The 19316-nt window shown below is 46.2% G+C and overlaps 1 protein-coding gene across 1 annotated transcript in view; it reads right to left on the bottom strand.

The window, feature by feature from the left end:
• GSS (glutathione synthetase) overlaps positions 1–15819 on the bottom strand; it is an 18911-nt gene extending 3092 nt beyond the window's left edge. Inside the window, exons 1-10 of the mRNA XM_034787839.1 lie at positions 15717–15819; positions 13413–13558; positions 11192–11337; positions 9236–9311; positions 6008–6147; positions 5678–5794; positions 5064–5144; positions 3501–3578; positions 1067–1133; positions 183–377 (exon numbers count right to left, since the gene is read on the bottom strand). Of these exons, the coding sequence (XP_034643730.1) occupies positions 183–377; positions 1067–1133; positions 3501–3578; positions 5064–5144; positions 5678–5794; positions 6008–6147; positions 9236–9311; positions 11192–11337; positions 13413–13550 (1038 nt within the window). The 5' untranslated portion in view covers positions 13551–13558; positions 15717–15819. The remainder of the gene's footprint in view (positions 1–182; positions 378–1066; positions 1134–3500; positions 3579–5063; positions 5145–5677; positions 5795–6007; positions 6148–9235; positions 9312–11191; positions 11338–13412; positions 13559–15716) is intronic.
• Between the last annotated feature and the right edge of the window lie 3497 nt (positions 15820–19316).

The raw sequence follows: 19316 nt of genomic DNA, 5'->3' as shown, positions 1-19316 counted from the left end.
AAGACTTGAAGTCTTAAATTTGGCACTGTGTTTAAGAGAGGGTTTGTTAAATGTGTTTTCCACTACTCTCCTACTGTGCTGTAGTTTTTAACTGAAAGGTCACACAATCAAATCAATGCAGGTGTGAACTAAGTAGGAGACAGAAGTGTTGATTTATGCACCACACAAATGAGACTACTTACCATATCCAGGGAATAGAGGCCAGTAAACGTTGCTCTTATCCGAGCAACCGCCTCAGCCTGGCTGGGCAGTAATCTCTCCACGACTCCTGGCTGGCTCAACTCCTGCTGAACTTTTTTGGTCCCAGCAAGTTGGGTAGCAATGTCAGGACACTTAACTGCTTTGGACCTTTCAATCAACAACCGTGCCTCCCAGTTCTAAGAGGGAGATATAGCAAGAGTCACTTGAATGAATCTAGGTTCCCTGATCCCCCACACGTATTCCACTTCCTATAGTTAAACATTCTCATGCAGCCCCAGCGGGGAGGAAGGGAGCACACAGAAGGCATGCAGACCCGAATCCATGGGGGTCCCTTGCTACTGCTGAAAGCAGCACTAGCAAATGAGCCGTAGGTCAGCCTGGATATTCTCCACTGGATTGGCGCAGACAGACAGCTCAGCACTGGTGGTGGTGATTAAGTTCTACGCTCTGGTGCTAGTCTGAAAGTACCTTATTGCCTAAAGCCTCTTAAACAAGGATAAAAATCCATTCCAGACCATGTACTTTTCCAACATGGTCCTAATGCAATACTCCAGGTCAGACATTACCTCTAGTCAGAGGGTTAGCCCTATACATTACTAGTTGAAAGTATCCCCTTCAGCTTTGTAAAAGCACTGAACTGCTTCTATAAAACATGACAACAATGTGCAGCAGAAAATTCTTTTAAGAAGAAATCTGTTCAGACGTCCCAGATATTCTCCAAGCCAGCACTATCTGAATGCCAGGGGTGCACTGAAGAAGCTCAGATAATTAAGGGATTTAATTTACAGACTTGAGGGACGCATGACCCCGTTCAGGGTAACTGCACTTGGTGTTTGCTTTTTAAATAAAAGCAGCCAGTACCCACCTGTTTGTTATAGTTCTCTGGCATGTAACCTTCTCTGTAATACACCACCGCAACCTCTTGGCCTTCCCTAGAATAAAGACCATCATATCAATCCATCCTCCTCTAGTCCTCAGGCTGTAACAGGGATGGCTCTCCCCCCCATGTCTGAAAGCTAACATCTGCAAAGAACAATACAGGTATAGACAGCTCTGTGGGTAATGATTAGCTAGCGGGACAAGCAATGGATTATGCACACATGCAAGGCTTTTCACAGAAGAGTAGCTAGAAGCCTCTGGTTATGCATCAGAATATCAACAATTTGAGAAATGGAGCATTCAGAACATACAATCAGACATGAACGCCTTCTAGAGCAACAGCTATTCAGCTTTTTAAAAAGCACCTCCTGTCCCAGTGCACAGACCCTCTCCCCTCCTATTTGTTGTTGCATAACATCCCTGTGGCAACTACAGAAATTGCTTCTATGGAGAAGTGACGGTAGGAAAGTTCTGATGCATTTTTAACTGCATTTAATACCACCGGTCGTCTGCTCTTGATCACAGTAAAAGCTAATCACACTTTGGGTGAAATCTTGGCTCTGTTGAAATTAATGGCAAGCTCCCATTGACTTCAATGGGGCCAAGATTTCATCCACTGTCTCCTTGACATCGCCTCACACCCTTGCCAGTGCTCTTCTGCTACTAGTTCCCTTTCTCAGCTCTCCGGCACATACTTCTCTGCTGGCTGCTTCCCTTCTCTAGTGAAAATTCATATATTTTAAAACAGAAGTGACCATTATACTGACCTCCTGTATAGTTCAGGCCAAAGAACCTCACCCCGCAAACTTTGCGTCAAACCCAAACGCCACACCAACTGCCTTGTCCTCCTCTCCCTCCACTCCCCCTGGCTATACTGTCTGGTTTTCTTCTCTCCAGGACAATCCCCTCCCACCAGTGGCTCTGGTTGATAGCTCTGGCTCCATCTGCTGCTCTACAGAAGTGGTCCAAGGTAGATGCATCAAGACTGTCCTCTTTGTTTCTATGGACACCCAGATTTTTCTTTGCAATGAAGAACCTGGATGCAACACCACCAGCTGGAAGAAGGAGGCAGCACTATGTGACCTGCCTGCTCTCTGCAGAGGACTAGCTAACACTCCATAGACCACCATTTGAGAACCACTGTCCTAAAATACTGGGAGTTGTTCTTCACAAATCACTGGAAGAGCAGTTTGCCCTAGCTTTGCCATTAAGTCTCAGATATGAACAACAACTTTGATATCTTGATGATGCAGGTGATCTTAGTAGATCCACTCTCCAGTTCAGCAGCTACCACAAGACCAAGCTCTGGCTTCACCAACTCTGTACGTGATCAGTGAGTAACAGCTGGAGAAACTAGTTATTACCAGGAATGATTTAAAGGGATTCAGTCAGTAAGAAAGGAGGAATTCCTGGAGGAAATGTACACATTGTTTGATATGATACCTCTGATTAAAAAGTCAGGGGAAAAAACATAACCATAGAAACATCACACATGAAACTGGAGAAAAATGAATGTAGCCACATAGCTAAACTTTGGGACAGGACATGCCCCTTTTATGGTTGGACAGAGTCACACACACTGAGGACTTGCCCAAAACAAACAATAAGCAGCACCGTATTTGGATTTTGTGAACGTCACACTATGGTTTCAACAGTCTGACCTGTGCCAGGACTCCAAGAGACTGAAGAGCAGAAATAATAATGAGACTTTCTCCAACTAAAGAATAAGTTGGAGGTTACAAAAACTGAGTACAGAAAGGAAACAGTGCTTCCTATAGTGGCACAAATAACTATGCAATAAAGTTCTCCCGGTAAATGTATGTTCCCATGAGAAATGTGTCTCACTGCCGGTCAGCAGAAGAGTCCTCTTTGGGGCACCCTCTAGAACAGTGTTTCTCAACAACTGGTCCGCAGACTGGCGCCGGTCCCCAAGATTTCCCTGACACACTTTAAGAAGGCAGTAAGCCAGTTCCCGGTACCAAAAAGCTTGAGAAACACTGCTCCATAACAGCTTCGCTGTATGCATGTATGCATACACACACACACACACGAAACATGCCATCCTGCCGGGTCCTCAAGGCTGTTGTTCAGAAGAGGGAATTTATGCCTCCATGTGATATTGGACTAATTTTATATATGCAAAAAAACCAGAAACATTTCTAAAACTATTTCAGTTCCAGTGAAACCAGGAATAGCAAGCTCTGGATTTCTTATTGAAGAGGATAAAAATGTAAAACCTACTCACTCAATCTCAAAAGAGAGGGATATGCCACTAATTTGGATTGAAAGTTGCCATTTACTGAGTGCGATGTAAAAAGAATGGCAGAGGTGGGTCTGAGACAATCTGGGGTCACATCTGTGCTTAACGCCAGTTTGAGAACAGAGCAGAATGTTATGGCAGGGCCTTGGCAAGTACTTACATGTACAGTCTCCTGTCATTATCTAAAGATGCCTTTTCAAACACATCTTCAAACCGTCTCCGGATCACCCGGATATTCCTTTAAGAGAGGAGTGAGAGTCATCGAACTTGGCAAAGAGACAGATATCTGCAAGTGAAATCTCGAGTGGAATTTACATCCCCAATGGCTTTAGAGCCCTAGAGGAAAAGGGTAAGGCTTGCTGGCTTCTCTCTCCTTCTTTCCAAGGTAATTTAACTCTAACAGATTTTCCTCAGCACCTAGAGGTCTTAAATACTGGTGAGGAAGCAAGGTAATGAAATAAAAAAAGGTTTATGTGGCTGGCCCATAATCACATGTCCCCTTTCCATCAACCAGATTGTCCTCATCACTCCTGACCATCTTATTAATATACATAGCACGAAATAGATCAAAAAGCAGAAAGAAACATCCCTAGGTTTTCATACCAATGTAATTGGGCTAGGATCCTTTGAGAAGTCACTATAAGGATAGAGAATTGTGATGGTCTTAGGCATAATTTAGATTTGAAGGGGGAAGGGGGGGGGGTTGAGGGTATAAGGGGAAGGGAGGCAGTGTACAACCAAGCCTATTATGAACAGAAATATTCCCCTGCACTGTTGTGACCCCCAAATACAACAGCATTACTCTAATACAGGAGGACCAATAGAAAGTGGCAGGTTTACTCTTTGCTCATAGTCTAAGACAGGAGTGGGCAAACCTTTTGGCCCGAGGGCCACATCTGGGTGGGAAAATTGCATGCAGGGCTGTGAATGTAGGGCTGGGGCAGGGGGTGCAGTGTGCAGGAAGGGGCTCAAGGTAAGGGGTTGGTGCAGAGGAGGGCTGCGGGGTGTATGAGGGGGCTCAGGGCAGGGGGTTGGAGTGCAAGTGCAGCAAGGGGTTGGGGTACGGGGTGCAGGAGAGGTTCAGGGTGCAGGTTCCAGCCCGTCACCGCTTACATGGAGTGGCTCTGGGGTGGCAGCGGCGTGCACCGAGGCCAGAACAGGCTACCTGCCTGCCTGCCCTGGCCCCATGCCGCTCCGAGAAGCGGCCGGCACCACATCCCTGTGGCCCCTGGGGGACGGAGGGGCAGGGGGCTCCATGCATTGCCCTCACCTGTGGGTACCTCCCCCAAAGCTCCCATTGGCCACGGTTCCCCGTTCCCAGCAAATGGGAGCTTCGGGGGAGGTACCCACAGGCAAGGGCAGTGCGTGGAGCCCTCTGCCCCCCCTTCCCCAGGGGGCACCGGGACATGGTGCCGGCTGCTACAGGAGCAGCATGGACCCCACGGTGCCATGGGGGTGGAAATCCCACAGGCCGGATCCAAAGACCACCACCAGTCTAAGAGCATGTCTACTGCCCAAACTGAAATGCCAAGTAACCCTAACACAAGTGGTTAAAAGCACATTGGATTTTTAAATGCTCAGTTTTAATAATCTTAGATAATACTAGGAGGACATGAAAGTTTTTTGTTGTTATTTTATTTTTTTAAAAAATGAGTTATGTGATCGGGGTCCCTGTAAAATGGGATTAAACAAATTATTTCATCCTAAAACGTTAAACAGTTACCTGGTCCACAGCTCATTTTCTATGCAGCGTTGGTCAAAAATATTCCTTTGGGGGTCTGCAACCAGGACCACCACCACAGCCCTGAAACATACACCCCAAGAACTGCATTACAGCCTGAAACACACCCCACACAGAACTATGGACCTCTAGCTAAAGATTTCATCTTTTAAATTCACTTTGGTGGTGTGTGTTGCTTGCAAGGCTTTCCAACTGATGTTCTTTGCTAGTTCCTAGTCCATTTCTAAAGGGCAGTGCCAAGTGCCGTGTTCTTACTAGAAAGCAGCTCTGGGCAGGAGCACAAGGGGAAGAAATAGGAGGATTCAAGAATGGCTACAAACAGTCTTCTACCAGGACAAGTCTTCCACGCCTTTTAGGGAGCACCTGTGGGCAGCTGGATACTCTCTAATTTTAAAGAAAAACAGTGTATGGCCAACCCAGTAACTTTGTGCTCTGAAGAACAGAGATCCTCCTTCCCTGGGATGGTAGGGGAATGAGAGCACTACAGAGTTAAAAGAAGTGTTGTATGCATTAAATAGACCCCTTATAAAAGGTGCCGTTCGAGAAATAAACATGTACTCATCCTGACATCTTCCCACAGGCTACTCCTCCCTTACCTGGCTGAGCCATAGAGTTCCCAAGCTTTCGCAATGCCCAAGGCAATCCCTTTGCATGGATTATTGTCCAGTAACTTCAAAGCTTCCTTGGACTTCCCCAAAACATTCAGTATGTGCCTGTGACATAAGAGAAATAACAAAATCAGATGATAATCCCAGCTGACCTAGGATTTGTAAAACAAAAGTTCAGAGAGTTTGTGGATATTAAGAGGTTAAAACAGGATGTATACAGTATAAGACACACACAGCATGCAGACTGATGGTTTGCTGAAACCTCCTCACTGGCTAAGCAATGAAGTATCTTGGTCTGTTTGAAAGGGGTTCCCTTACCGATGCACAGCGGTGGTTCTCGAAGTAAGGCCTCCGAAGCTGGCAGCAATGGTGTTTATTTCGATTTGCTTCAGTGCCGGAGTGCCACCTGTGCCATGGTCAATCATATAATCGGAGCGATTTATTCCTAAGAATACTGACTGAACGAGAGGGAAAATAAAATGCAAAATATAGCACACTGCCATTCCTCCACACTTCTGACCAGCATAGTGAGGCCCTTCACTTACCACATGCCACTTTGACAAATTCACTTAAAAAAACCCTCCTTTTTTAGGGCTGGAACCAGCAATCTTCACTTTGATAAAATAACCACTGGTGTCAAGTAGAATTTTGGCAGAGACAAGACTGTAGGTTGGGTCCTTAACTTATTTCCTGCATTTATTTGGACAGACATCATCTGAAGCCCTTATCGTTTCCCTCTTTAATATACATCTTATGGCAAGAAAAGGTAACCGATATAACTGTGGTACAAAAACAACAAGGAGTCCGGTGGCACCTTAAAGACTAACAGATTTATTTGGGCATAAGCTTTCATGGGTAAAAAACCCACTTTTTCAGATGCATGGAGTGAAAATTACAGATGCAGGCATTATTATACTGACACATGAAGAGAAGGGAGTTACTTCACCAGTGGAGAACCAGTGTTGACAGGGCCAATTTAATCAGGGTGGATGTAGTCCACTCCCAATAATTGATGATGAGGTGTCAAATCCAGGAGAGGGAAAGTTGCTTTTGTAGTGAACCAGCCACTCCCAGTCCCTATTCAAGCCCAAATTAATGGTGTTAAATTTGCAAATGAATTTTAGTTCTGCAGTTTCTCTTTGAAGTCTGTTTCTGAAGTTTTTTTGTTCAAGTATTGCTACTTTTAAATCTGTTATAGAATGTCCAGGAAGACTGAAATGTTCTCCTACTGGCTTTTGTATGTTACCATTCCTGATGTCCGATTTGTGTCCATTTATTCTTTTACGTAGAGACTGTTTGGTTTGGCCAATCTACATGGCAGAGGGGCATTGCTGGCACATGATGGCATATATCACATTAGTAGATGTGCAGGTAAATGAGTCCCTGATGGTGTGGCTGATGTGGTTGGGTCCTCGGATGGTGTCACTAGAGTAGATACGGGGACAGAGTAGGCAACACAGTTTGTTACAGGGATTGGTTTCTGGGTTAGTGTTTCTGTGGCGTGGTGTGGTGTGTAGTTACTGATGAGTATTTGCTTCAGGGGGCTGTCCGTAAGCAAGGACTGGCCTGCCTCCCAAGGTACCCGTCTCGCTCGGTCAATCTGTTTAGTCATTTCCCCAGGTGGGTATTGTAGTTTTAAGAATGCTTGATAAAGATCTTGTAGGTGTTTGTCTCGGTCTGTAAATTCGGTTGTATCTTAGGGCTTGGCTATAGACAATGGATCATGTGATGTGTCCTGAATGGAAGCATGTAGGGAAGTATAGCGGTCAGTAGGTTTTCGGTATAGGGTGGTGTTTATGTGACCATCACTTATTTCCACTGTAGTGCCCAGGAAGTGGATCTCTTGTGTGGACTGGTCTAGGCTGAGGTTGATGGTGGGGTGGAAATTGTTGAAATCTAGGTGGAATTCTTCAGGGGCCTCCTTCCCATGGGTCCATATGATGAAGATGTCATCAATGTAGCGCAAGTAGAGGAGGGGCACTAGGGGACGAGAGCTGAGGAAGCATTGTTCTAAGTCAGCCATAAATATGTTGGCATACTGTGGGGCCACGCGAGTACCCATAGCAGTGCCTCTAACTTGAAGGTATAAGTTGTCCCCAAATCTGAAATGGTTTTGCGTGAGGACAAAGTCACAAAGCTCAGCCACCAGGTGTGCTGTGGCCTCATCAGGGATACTATTCTTGACAGCTTGTAGTCCATCCTCATGTGAAATATTGGAGTAAAGAGCTTCTACATCCATGGTGGCCAGGATGGTGTTTTCAGGAAGATCACCAATGCATTGTAGTTTCCTCAGGAAGTCGGTGGTGTCTCGAAGATAGCTAGGAGTGCTGGTAACATAGAGTCTGAGGAGACAGTCCAAATAGCCAGATAATCCTGCTATAAGAGTGCCAGTGCCTGAGATGATGGGGCATCCAGGGTTTCCAGGTTTATGGATCTTGGGTAGCAGATAGAATACCCCTGGTCGGGGGTGTCGGTGTGTTTGTCCGTGTAGATTTGTTCCTGTGCTATTGCAGGGAGTTTCTTGAGCAGATGGTGTAGTTTCTTTTGGTACTCCTCAGTGGGATCGGAGGATAGTGGCCTGTAGAATGTGGTGTTGAAGAGTTACCTGGCAGCCTGCTGTTCATAATCCGACTACAGCACCTCCTTTGTCAGTCCCTTTGATTATAATGAACAGGTTGGATTATGAACAGAAGGCTGCCAGGCAATTCTCAACACAACATTCTACCCAGAAGTCACCTACTACAGGACAAACCCAACAAAGATCCAAAGCCCACCCCTGGTTGGATCCAAAGGGACTGGGAGTGGCTGGCTCACTACAAAAGCAACTTTCCCTCTCCTGGAATTGATGCCTCCTCATCAGTTATTGTGAGTGGACTACATTCACCCTGATTGAATTGGCCCTGTCAACACTGGTTCTCCACTTGTGAGGTAACTCCCTTCTCTTCATGGGTCAGTATAATAATGCCTGCATCTGTAATTTTCACTCCATGCATCTGAAGAAGTGGGTTTTTTACCCACAAAAGCTTATGCCCAACTAAATCTGTTAATCTTTCAGGTGCCACCGGACTCCTTGTTGTTTTTGTGGATACAGACTAACACGGCTACCCCCGATATATGGTACAAAAGAAACTTAACAGCACAGGAAAGCCCTTAAGTGCTACTTCTGACACAGCTACACTGAACTGGAACGCACCAAATTACTTTTAGAGACTTTCAGAAGACAGCATTATAAGTGTGTATAATCATGGTCCACTTTCACACAAGGTTAGATGTTTCCAGCAATACCCACCAAGAATACTAGAGGCATGATTGTTGAATGGTCTCATAAAATGGGACAAGTTACTCTTATGGTGTGTTACTGGCCAAGATACCATAATCTAGAGAGTAACCCTATACATCCTCCTCCTGACTGAACAATTCAAAACCAACCGGTGGGAGAGATTTTTCAAATGACCAAAAAAACCCAAACTTCCATTATGAAAGAAAGGAGGGTGGCAGCTAATGGGGGGGAGAGGGGTAAGGGGGAAAAGACTTCCTGTGGAATACCTGAGCCAACCCTTCTTTCAGAACTTGCTTGTAGATTTTAAAGAGATGAGCTGTGAAGTCATCCACTTTGATGGTGCTAGAGAAAAAGAAAGAGTATACCAATCAATTTACCTGGTTATAAGGGAGATATATAAATAAAGCCCTTATCTGAGGTAATCTAGTATCTATTACACGGTGGAAGCTACAGGATATACTCCCCAGCACAATGCACAGGGCTGTGGTCAGACCATGCTCTTGAGCATTAGTAAGAGCTGCACAAGCTAAAGCCTCACCTAGGGCATTTACAATGTACCCTTGTGCATATGGCAAGAGTTTCAAGTAGTCAGATAACCCTTCTCCACACACACACACACACACACACACAGCAGTAGGGACCCTAGTAAAAAGCTTCTCTGTGAAGAAGGTTCAGAGATTCATACAGTTAAAGGTCAGAAGGGACCATCGTGATCATCTAGTCGAATCTCCTGCACATCAGAGGCCACAGAACCTCATGCACCGACTCCGGTAACAGACCCCTAACCTCTGGCTGAGTTACTGAAGTCCTCAGATCATGGTTTAAAGACTTCTAGTTACAGAGAATCCACCATTTACACTACTTTAAACCTGCAAGTGACCCAGGCCCCATGCTGCAGAGGCTCTCCCTCCCACACTCTCCCTCTGCAACTGCCGGTGTGAATCTCTGTGAAGGAAGAGAGAGAAGACAAACAGAAGATAGAGAAAAGAAGCAAAGATAAAGACCAAAAGACTCCCCACTCCCATTGGGGTCTGGTATAATAATTCACAGCGCAAATTATGGGGGCCCATCACCAAATTCACCTTTTAGTAGTTTACTGGCTGGCCATGCTGCACATCACTGTACTCACTCTGTATAACCCTTCTAGAAAGGGCCCTAGCACAAACTACATGTATGTTCTACTCCAAACAACAGGATTATTTACTAGCAATAAGTTGTTTACATAACACACTACCCCCAGTTCCCTTGGCCAAGAGCCACAGGAATCCTGTGCCTGGCCACATAGCCACAGGTATCAGCGACTAGGTTGGTGTGTGTACGTCTTCTCCAGCAAACGTCCATTTAGACAGCCCTGCAGGTTAGATGGCTCAACCTTTAGTTCCTTTCCTCCCCCCACAAGGGCCATAACAGATTAGTCATGTCATCATAGTACAACACCTCTTTGAACATACAAGGTGCACCCTCAGCTCCCCCGCAGGATTACTGGACAGGCAGGGATAGCGACAGATGGAGCTGAAAGTCTGACAGAATTCTGGTCCAAAATTTGGGGCAAGATCCAAATATCTTGTCTTTGTGGAATATTTTATTAAGTGAGCTGGAAATCAGAACCTGCAGCTCTCAGACCCTCCTGGCCATGCCAATGGCTGCCAGAAACAAAACCTTCAGCAAATAGTGGTACAGACAATGAGATCCCAGGGCTCACTGAGATCCCAGTGGTTAACACTGAATTTAAGTCCCAAGCAGACTCCCAGGTGGGAGGATAAAGTCTGTAAGATCATCTGAAGTGGGGAACATAGTGAGGCAAGAGAAGCCCTTTCCATACCCCATTTTCCCATATAGATCTGTCATTTTTTGCAGGACCCAAAGAGACTCCAAAACCTTAATGAAAACAGCTAAAAAATACTAATTTTAAATAAGAATGTAGAGTCTAATGCACCTAACTACTTATGGATTACTGGGAACCATTTTATGAAAACTAATGTGGTGGGGAAAAGGAGAGATTAGTTCTGTAATCAGTCTGGCAGACAGAGATAGTAATCTGTAGCAGAAGTTGTGTATTTATACCCTCTGTCTGTAACCTGAAGAACATCCATAAACTATCAGGAGAGATGACTTAGGGCATCAACTCAAGAAGTAAAAGCAAAAATGGACTAAGAGTAAGAGCGATAGAAGCTTTACATTTAAAATATTTGTTTAGTTAACACATACAGTACAATAAATACCTAGCAAGAGTGCGTTCCAGGAATTCCGCGTTCTGGCTAATAGTATCCACAAGTAGGTTAAAATCTTGTTGAACAGCATAGGCTTGTTCAAAGATGGTGCTTGGTACTACAGATGGAAGCAATGTAAAGGGAGCATAATTCACCACCTGCAGATAAGGGTCCAACAATGGAAAAGTCAGCCATTTCCCTCACACTTCCTTTCCCTAACAGACTGGGCTGAAGCCCTCTGAAAGTGTGGCCCAGCCAGTCCCAATTTAAATTAAGTTAGTCCCAATTTAAAACTGACATATTCTAGACCAGATCCTTACTTCATTTGTCCTTGAACAGACTTTCCCTCAGTACGCCACAGGCTGCATGGCCGAAACTTCGGCATGTCTAGTTTTGAGTGTTTCACTTTACAAAACTTAATATAATGGAATTTGGGTTGGGAGACCTCAGTAGCAACTCCATAGTTACAATTGTGTTGAACTTTTCATTTAAAAGAGTATAATCTTTGTTTTCACTTTAATGATAGAATGTAGTCTCCAGATTTACCACAAGCACTGTTTAGAGAACTAACGAATTTTATAGTATATCCAGTTCTGAAATTTATCCCTGAGGGTATCATTATTTTTGACTCACGTTAGCTACTCAACTCATCACTGCAAATTCCAAACTCCATACACCTCTTCACTAGGACCACATCTCAGGCATAAGCCACTTTGAAAACAGCAATTTTATACAGGACAAAAGTTATTCTCCTTGTTTGTCATAACTTTTTGTGCATGCCAAGAGAAGCCAAGGCCTTTCTCGGAAGACAATGTGTATGTCTGCTCTGCAACACTGCCTTCCCACTCCTCAGCATCAAATCCTAGAATTCCCTAGGCCAGGGGTGGGCAAATTACAGCCCACGGGCCGGATCTGGCCCTCAAGCTCCCGCTGGGGAGCAGAGTCTGAGGCTTGCCCTGCTCTAGCCAAGGAACAGGGTGAGGGGCTGCTCCACGTGGCTCCCAGAAGCAACAGCATGGCCCCCTTCTGGCTCCTATGTGTGGGGGCAGCCATGGGGCTCTGCTCCACACGCTGCCCCTGCCGCTCCCATTGGCCAGGAACCACAGCCAAAGGGAGCTGCAGGGAGGTGCCTGAGGACAGGGCAGCACGCAGCAGAGCCACCCAGCCGCACCTCCGCATAGGAGGCGGAGGGGGGACATGTTGCTGCTTCTGGAAGCCACTTGAGGTAAGCGCCGCACGGAGCCTGCACGCCAAACCCCAACCCCAATTTTGTGAGCATTCATGGCTTGCCATACAATTTCTATACCCTCGTTCCAAAAAGTTTGCCTACCTCTGCCCTAGGCGGATGCTGATCTTAGAGAGACTGATTGGACAGCAGAGCCAGCATCAGAACACAAAGATACATGGCAGAGACATACTCCATAGCATCACTGTCAGTCATCTCTTCAGTCTTCCTGCAGCCTGCCCATGGAGATGCCAGACAACAAGCCAGCTTTTAGCCAATACACAGTCCCTCTCTCTCTCTCACATGCTGCTGGTGGACCTGATCAGGTCCACCAGCAGCATCCTGGTCCAACAGACCTTGCTTATAACACAAGAGTTTCCCTCTGGCAAGTTATAGGAGGTTCACCAAACGGAGAAGTTTCCTCCCAAGCAGAGCTGGTATCCCTGCGAAGTCCAGGCCATTTCAGGTGACATCATCCTCTTCTCCTTGTTCAGTTATGGTGGTAGCTAAAGGTTCCTCAAAAGCAGAACCTCCCACTGACAAACTTCCTGAGATTCACCAGAGATGAGCTCTGCTCAGTTATTGGGAGCACGTCCATCACACCAGGACTGCCCCTGGGGAGAGTGAACACACAGCACTGACATCCAGTGCTCAGACACCACATCCAAACCTCATGTTCTCTCATGGACAAATAAAACAGATTTTCATAATGCAGGTAGATCTCCCAGTAGAATATCTTAGTCTGACCACAGTTGGTATTATGGAGTATGGTGGAAGTTTACTCTGCTATTGTCTCAACTCTGCTTAGTCTCCTGTGGAGCTGTGCAGTTATTGCAAAATACTGCATATTTCATGATGACTCAACAAACAAGCCACATCACCTGCAACCATCTCCCTTCCCAAGACCTTGTCCTACGGGGCAGAAATCTTGCTGAGTCATTTGATCCTTTTCCAAGAATGCATTATCTCTATGTGAGAACATGGAGTAGTTAAATAAGCTGAGCTTACATCGGATGAATTGGATTCCTCTTTGGTCCTCATCAGAACTCCTTCAAGCAATGCTGCATCCACAGCGATTGCAGCTACCTCCGGAATGAGCTGCTCATTGTGCAAAACATCTTCCCATACGGCCAGGTGGGCAGTCATTTCAAATGCTAAAGACAGAAAAGAAGTCACTCACAAGACAGGGGGAGGAACCAGAATCCAATGCTCTTTACCTGGCCTAATCTTTCTTGCTTAGTAGGTGATGGTGGTGGGGTGCAAAGGTGGTTGTTTTGTTTTAAATTAGACCAGATGGAAGTGCAGTTTTCTTCTAGCTTTAGCAAGTTCCCTTCTGTACTGAATTCAGATCTGGATATCAGAGGTGATATACACAGGGTTGCTGAACAGGCTCTTAGCATGATATGGGCCTTAGTCAGCATTCTTTACTCAGGCAATACTCACACTAACTTCCCTGGGAGATTTGCCAAAGTGCCAAACAGATCTTCAGACCACGCACTGTAACTATATTCCTGGGGCTTTTGACCCAACTAATTGCTCTAATATCACCTATTAAACATAACAGATGCATATTTAGAGGGAAAGGTATTGCCAGATATAGAAAAACTGTTTTTGTGGGGAGAAGTAGTAAAGCAGATACTCATGTTTTCATGACCCTTAGAAAACAGATGCAGCAGAGAGGTCAAGGACTGACCCAACTCTCCTATCTGCACTATTGATTGGTACCATGTTTGTGACCATCCAAAACATGGTTAGGATAAAGTTCTTAGCCACGTGGCTATACTCTTTTTACCCTGCTTGTGAACAGAGCTGTAACACAAGTATCAGGCTCTCACCAATTTGTAATTTCTATCATGACTGCCAAGCTGCATCAGTGTAGCTTGCTCTCAGCAGCCAGAACAGTCTGGGAGAGATACGAAAATGCACCAAGAACCACATTTTTGCACCACAGCAGTATGGTTAAGCAAGGAAATATCATGCAGTGTTAATGCACTGAAATTTGTTAGTGCTGGAACTATGTCAAATGAGCATGTCACCACTTCTAATTACGCTTCATACGGTCCTACATGGTGCACAGAAGTTGTCCCTCCAGGGCAGAGTTGGGGCCTACTGATGAGGCAGCAGCATAGCATGTATGTAGGAAACTTGCATCATCATCGCTCAGGTTGTACTATCTCTGCACGTAAACAGACTCCCCATGGCACAGGTCATGACTTCTTTATGTGCCTTACAAAGCATTGCTCACATTTATTACAGCACTCTATACACGTAACAGAAGTGTCAGTGGAGCCTTTCAAGGCACAATGTCACCGGGAGAAGTGCCATGTTAGGGCTTGTCTATACTGGCACTTTACAGCAATGCAACTTTCTCACTCAGGGGTGTGAAAAAACACCCCCCTGAGCGCAGCAAGTTTCAGCACTATAAAGCACCAGTGTAGACAGTGCACCAGGATGGGGCGTGCTGGTAGCAATGCCTCTCATGGAGATGGTTTTTTTTTTGTTTTTTTAAGAGCACTGGGAGAGAGCTCTCCCATGACTACACAAGCCACAGTGCTTTAAACGTTGCCAGTGTAGACTAGCCCTTAGAAAAAGGACTGCACAAGGCTACAATAGCTATATAGACACCTGCTTTAGAAAGGAGTCAGTCATTTAACTGGGCAATTTGAAACAGCCATCATATTTAAGGTGTGTGCTTCTCAGCAAGGCACACAAAGCCCAATGAAGTGCTTCTCCTTGGCCAAAGGATACCACACCCTGGGACGTGTGCCATTTTGTTTATAAAGTAGTTGATAAACAATAAGCCATTTCAAATATACCAGTTAAGTACATGACCTATTAATCCAAATACGCCAGTCCTGCTGGAACAAAGGAAAAGCCCCCCCGGGCAGCTGCATGGATAGCAGGCCAGTCCTTCGTACAGCCGGAGCCCACCTCACCCACAAAGCTCAGAGCCAGCGCCAGCCTTCCTCAGCTCTCCCGCCCTAAGCGGGTCACAGCCCGTCCGGCCTCCGGGCCCACACAGCCACGCCTGACGCTGAGCGGGGCCCGGGGGAGCTCCACGGCCAAGGGACCGTGTGACCCGCTTTCGCTCCTGCCGGCCCGCGGGCGCCTTCCTGCCCCCGGGGCGTGCTGGGGCCACCTGCCCGGCCCGCGGCATGGGGGGGCCCGGGGAGCAAGCCGGGGGGGGGGGGGGGGGACAGAGTGCGGGACACCCCCCCGCAGGGCAGGTCCAGCTCAGGACCCTCACCTGAGGCGGACTCTCGTGAGCGGGGGAAGGACTACCCCCCCCCGGGAAGCGACAAGCCCCAGTACCTGACTCGCGGCACCTGCCGGCTGCGCGTGCGAAGGGAAACGCGCTCTTCCTCTGCTCAACCTTTGATTGGACACGCCTCTCTCAGCGCCCAGAGCGCGCGCCCTCTCCCGTGATTGGCAGGAGAGTGGGCCTATCACCGTGAAGTAACGAGGGACGCGAGGGCGCCAGTCAGGGCTGGACTCTGGAGCAACTACAGAAGGAATACCTCGGAAACGGGATGCCCCGTCGCCCTCCCCTGCGTACCCAATCGCTTACTGCGCCTGCGCCGGGCTGCCAGGCAGGCCCTCGCGTCGCGTGGCGCCCGACAAGTTGGCTGAGCCAGCCCCTCAGGGTGCTCAGGCCCTGGCAATGCACATCGTTAAACACCCCGCTCGGTGCCTGCCGAGGCAGCGTCACCCACCAATGCCCGGCCCTATGCGAGTTGCTGGAGGGCACCTGGGGAGCTTGGGAGCAGAGCCGCCCCTCGCTCTCCAGCCCATGCTGGCCAGCAACCAGCGCTTCAACTGCGACCTCTCTCAAATGCAGCCTCCTGCCAGCCCATTTTTGTCAGGTGCTTTGTGAACTGCTCCCACTTTGTGAGTTGATCTTCCTGCCTGCTGCACCCAATGCCCAGTGTGCCACTGCTTGTTTCCTGGAGCCCAAGCTGTCCTAGTTCAACCCTGTTCCAGGCACTCCTGATTCCCTCCTGCTCGCCAGCTAACCAAAGTCTGGAGGAGGGGATCCCTGCTTAACTGGACTTCTGTGGTCAGCTGAAGCAGGGTTCCCTGCATATCAGCCCTTGAAGTCTATCCCCTTTTCCTCAGTTCAATGTCTCCCCGATACCTAGAGAGTCAAGGAGGTAATACCTTCTGTTGGTGAGAGAGAGAAGCTTTCAAGCTACAGAGAGCCCTTCTTCAGGTCTGGGAAAGGTCTCCTGGATACCTACACAGCTTTGCTTCATGCTTCCAACTTCTCTCACTACTGAAGAAACACAAGGCCAAATTTTGTTAATGTAGTAGGCCGACGTCTTGAGACAGAAAGTGATCCACAGGCTGAGAATAGGTTCCTCCATGGGCCCAGTCTGGGATGCTGTGTCTAACACTGAATTTTTTCTTTAAAAATCTCTCAATGTTGCTATATGACTGATTGAGCTCCACTGGGGCTAGAAAAAGTGGGAGCACTAAGATAGACTGGCTACTGATGCTTTTACCACTGTTGTCCAACTGCTTAAAGCAGGTCTAGCTGACACATGGCTAAAAATACAGGCAGAGCGTTTATAACAGCACTCCTGTTGCCCGCCCTAAAGGGCTCGAGGGGACAACAATGGACCGTCGCCCGGTGTGCTTGGCACCAATAAAGACACCGAGGGGAGAAAGCAAGCCAAGTTTATTTCAGAACTCTAAAATGGCACTAGGAGACCAGCATGTCTCAAATCCAGTGCAACAAATACAAACAAATTTTACCTTTTATACTCCAAACATCTCTTTGTCTGGCTGTTCCTCCTTACCCCTCCCTTCCAGACAACTGTTACAATAAACTCTACATAAGCTTGTGAGAAAACTTTCCCAGTCTTTGCGACCTTGAGTTAGACGTCTGCAAACTAACTACCCCGCTTCTTATCTCTATTATTTCTACTAGTGTGAGTGAAACTGCAGCCATCTGCTAAAAAGCTGACATTACATTTCTGCTTCAGCCTACTTCAGAGCATGTAAACAGTTAGCATAGAAGTAGGTGAGAGTTCACAAGATGGGGTTTGGGGGTTCAGATAGGCCCAGAGCAAAAGAGTTTCATCGGCACTTTTGGCCTTCCGCTCTCCCGAGTTACCTGGTAGCTACGCCTAGTGGACCCCAACACTCCCACCATTGGAGCTGCACCAGTACTACACCAATTGTGGGAAGTTTTTAATAAAAAGCTCAGACACTAGCCAGAGAGAAAGAAACTAAGCAAAACCAGCAGCTCCACAAATCTCTGCTCTTTGCAGTTAATAAATCTTCGTGTATTGAATTTGCCCTGAATAGATAAATGGTGAGTGGTGTCTCATGAAGTACAGTAGGTTTTCCTGGCAATGAGGAAAGAATGAAAAGCGAAGGAAGAGACTTTCTAATGATAGTGTGGCTCCTAAGAAGCTTGGCCTTAGAACCACACAGATGGGTGAAGACAGCGTTGCTACCTCTGAGGACCATGCATAATAAGAGATTTGTGAATGATCCAAAGAATCAGTTCAACAGGATACTTCAAGTAGCCAGAAGGTGTCAGACCTAAATAACTGGTGTGTCAAGTTGCTTCCCCTAATCACAAAAGTCATGATTCAAGTATTTTACACATGGCAAAAAGACAGCACTGCAGAGCCATCCACTCCACATCTTGCATCAGTCCCATCAGGATCATTGGTCTGTATTTCTCTGATCTCATTGCTTGTAAAGAGCTCTGATTAAGCTCATGAAGGACCAAGCAGTGACATTTCCAATAGCCACAGTCTAGCCAAGAAGACTCTGGTGTACCAGTTATTGGTGAGCTACAGCTCTGACTATCGCATGTCATGGATCTTCTGTTTCAAAGTCTAGTGCTACACCCCAATCCAGCAGCCTCCATTTTGTCATTCTGGTTGCTGTGAAGCACAGATTAACAAGGGGGTATTATGCTATGATGAAGTGACAGACGCCATTACATTTTTCAGGAAAAAATCCTCATATAGTATATGTCAGGATAGGGAGAAAGTTTGAACACAGATGGTATGAGAAAAGCAAGAGTTAAAGGCTTGAATCCCTGCCATCCAGGAAGTCCTGCAGAAAAGAAGGGGGCATAAAAACTGTCTCTTCTTACTCAGCAGATCTGCTTTGTGTATATAAGATCTAGAGCTGCTGGTGACAAATCAAGCTGCTTCTCCTATTAAGAGCCAATCACAGTTGTAAGGCATGTGGCAGTTCTCCAAAAAAGGCAATTTTTTTGGAGTTTAATGTACCTGCCCTACACACACCGACATCATCTATCATTTGAAAGCTTATTTTATGTATGTTTAGATAAGGTATGATGTGAAACTGTCAAGTGGTGCTGTAAGTGAAACAATAGTACCCAAAAAGAGAAAGCTTCAATTTTTGCACAGTTCCAGAAATACAGCAACATAATTCTGAATAGTTTTTACTGTTTAAGTTAATTTCAACACCTTACCATAGTGTTTATTGGTTAAAGGTACCATAGAACAATGTATTAAAAGATCTGTATTGGTTTTGCATGGGCAAGTATTTTTTTCCAGGAATGCTTAAGCTGTTTAGCATGTGGCAAGAATGGCAAATATCAAATTTTCCAATATACTAATATTAAATGTTTTCACATTACTTTGACAATTAAGAATATGCATCTCCCATGTCATTCTAATAGTTTTCTATATTTTCAATTGAAATTTGCTGACCAGATCAATCTCAGACTGAAGGTTGTGCACCAGCAGCATAGATTGGATGCCCATAGTTTGTGCTGAACAGTGGGTAGATATAAATGTATGTGAATTCCTAATGTAATGCTTCTCCATTTGTAAGCTTTTGTACATACAATGTAGCATCTAGTCTGCCTGGTTGAGGGTTTTAATTTGAAATGCATGTAGTATAGAATCCTAGAATATCAGG

Source organism: Trachemys scripta, chromosome 12, assembly GCF_013100865.1.
Source record: "Trachemys scripta elegans isolate TJP31775 chromosome 12, CAS_Tse_1.0, whole genome shotgun sequence".
NCBI lineage: Eukaryota > Metazoa > Chordata > Testudines > Emydidae > Trachemys > Trachemys scripta.
This window is presented reverse-complemented; position numbering and strand designations above follow the sequence as displayed.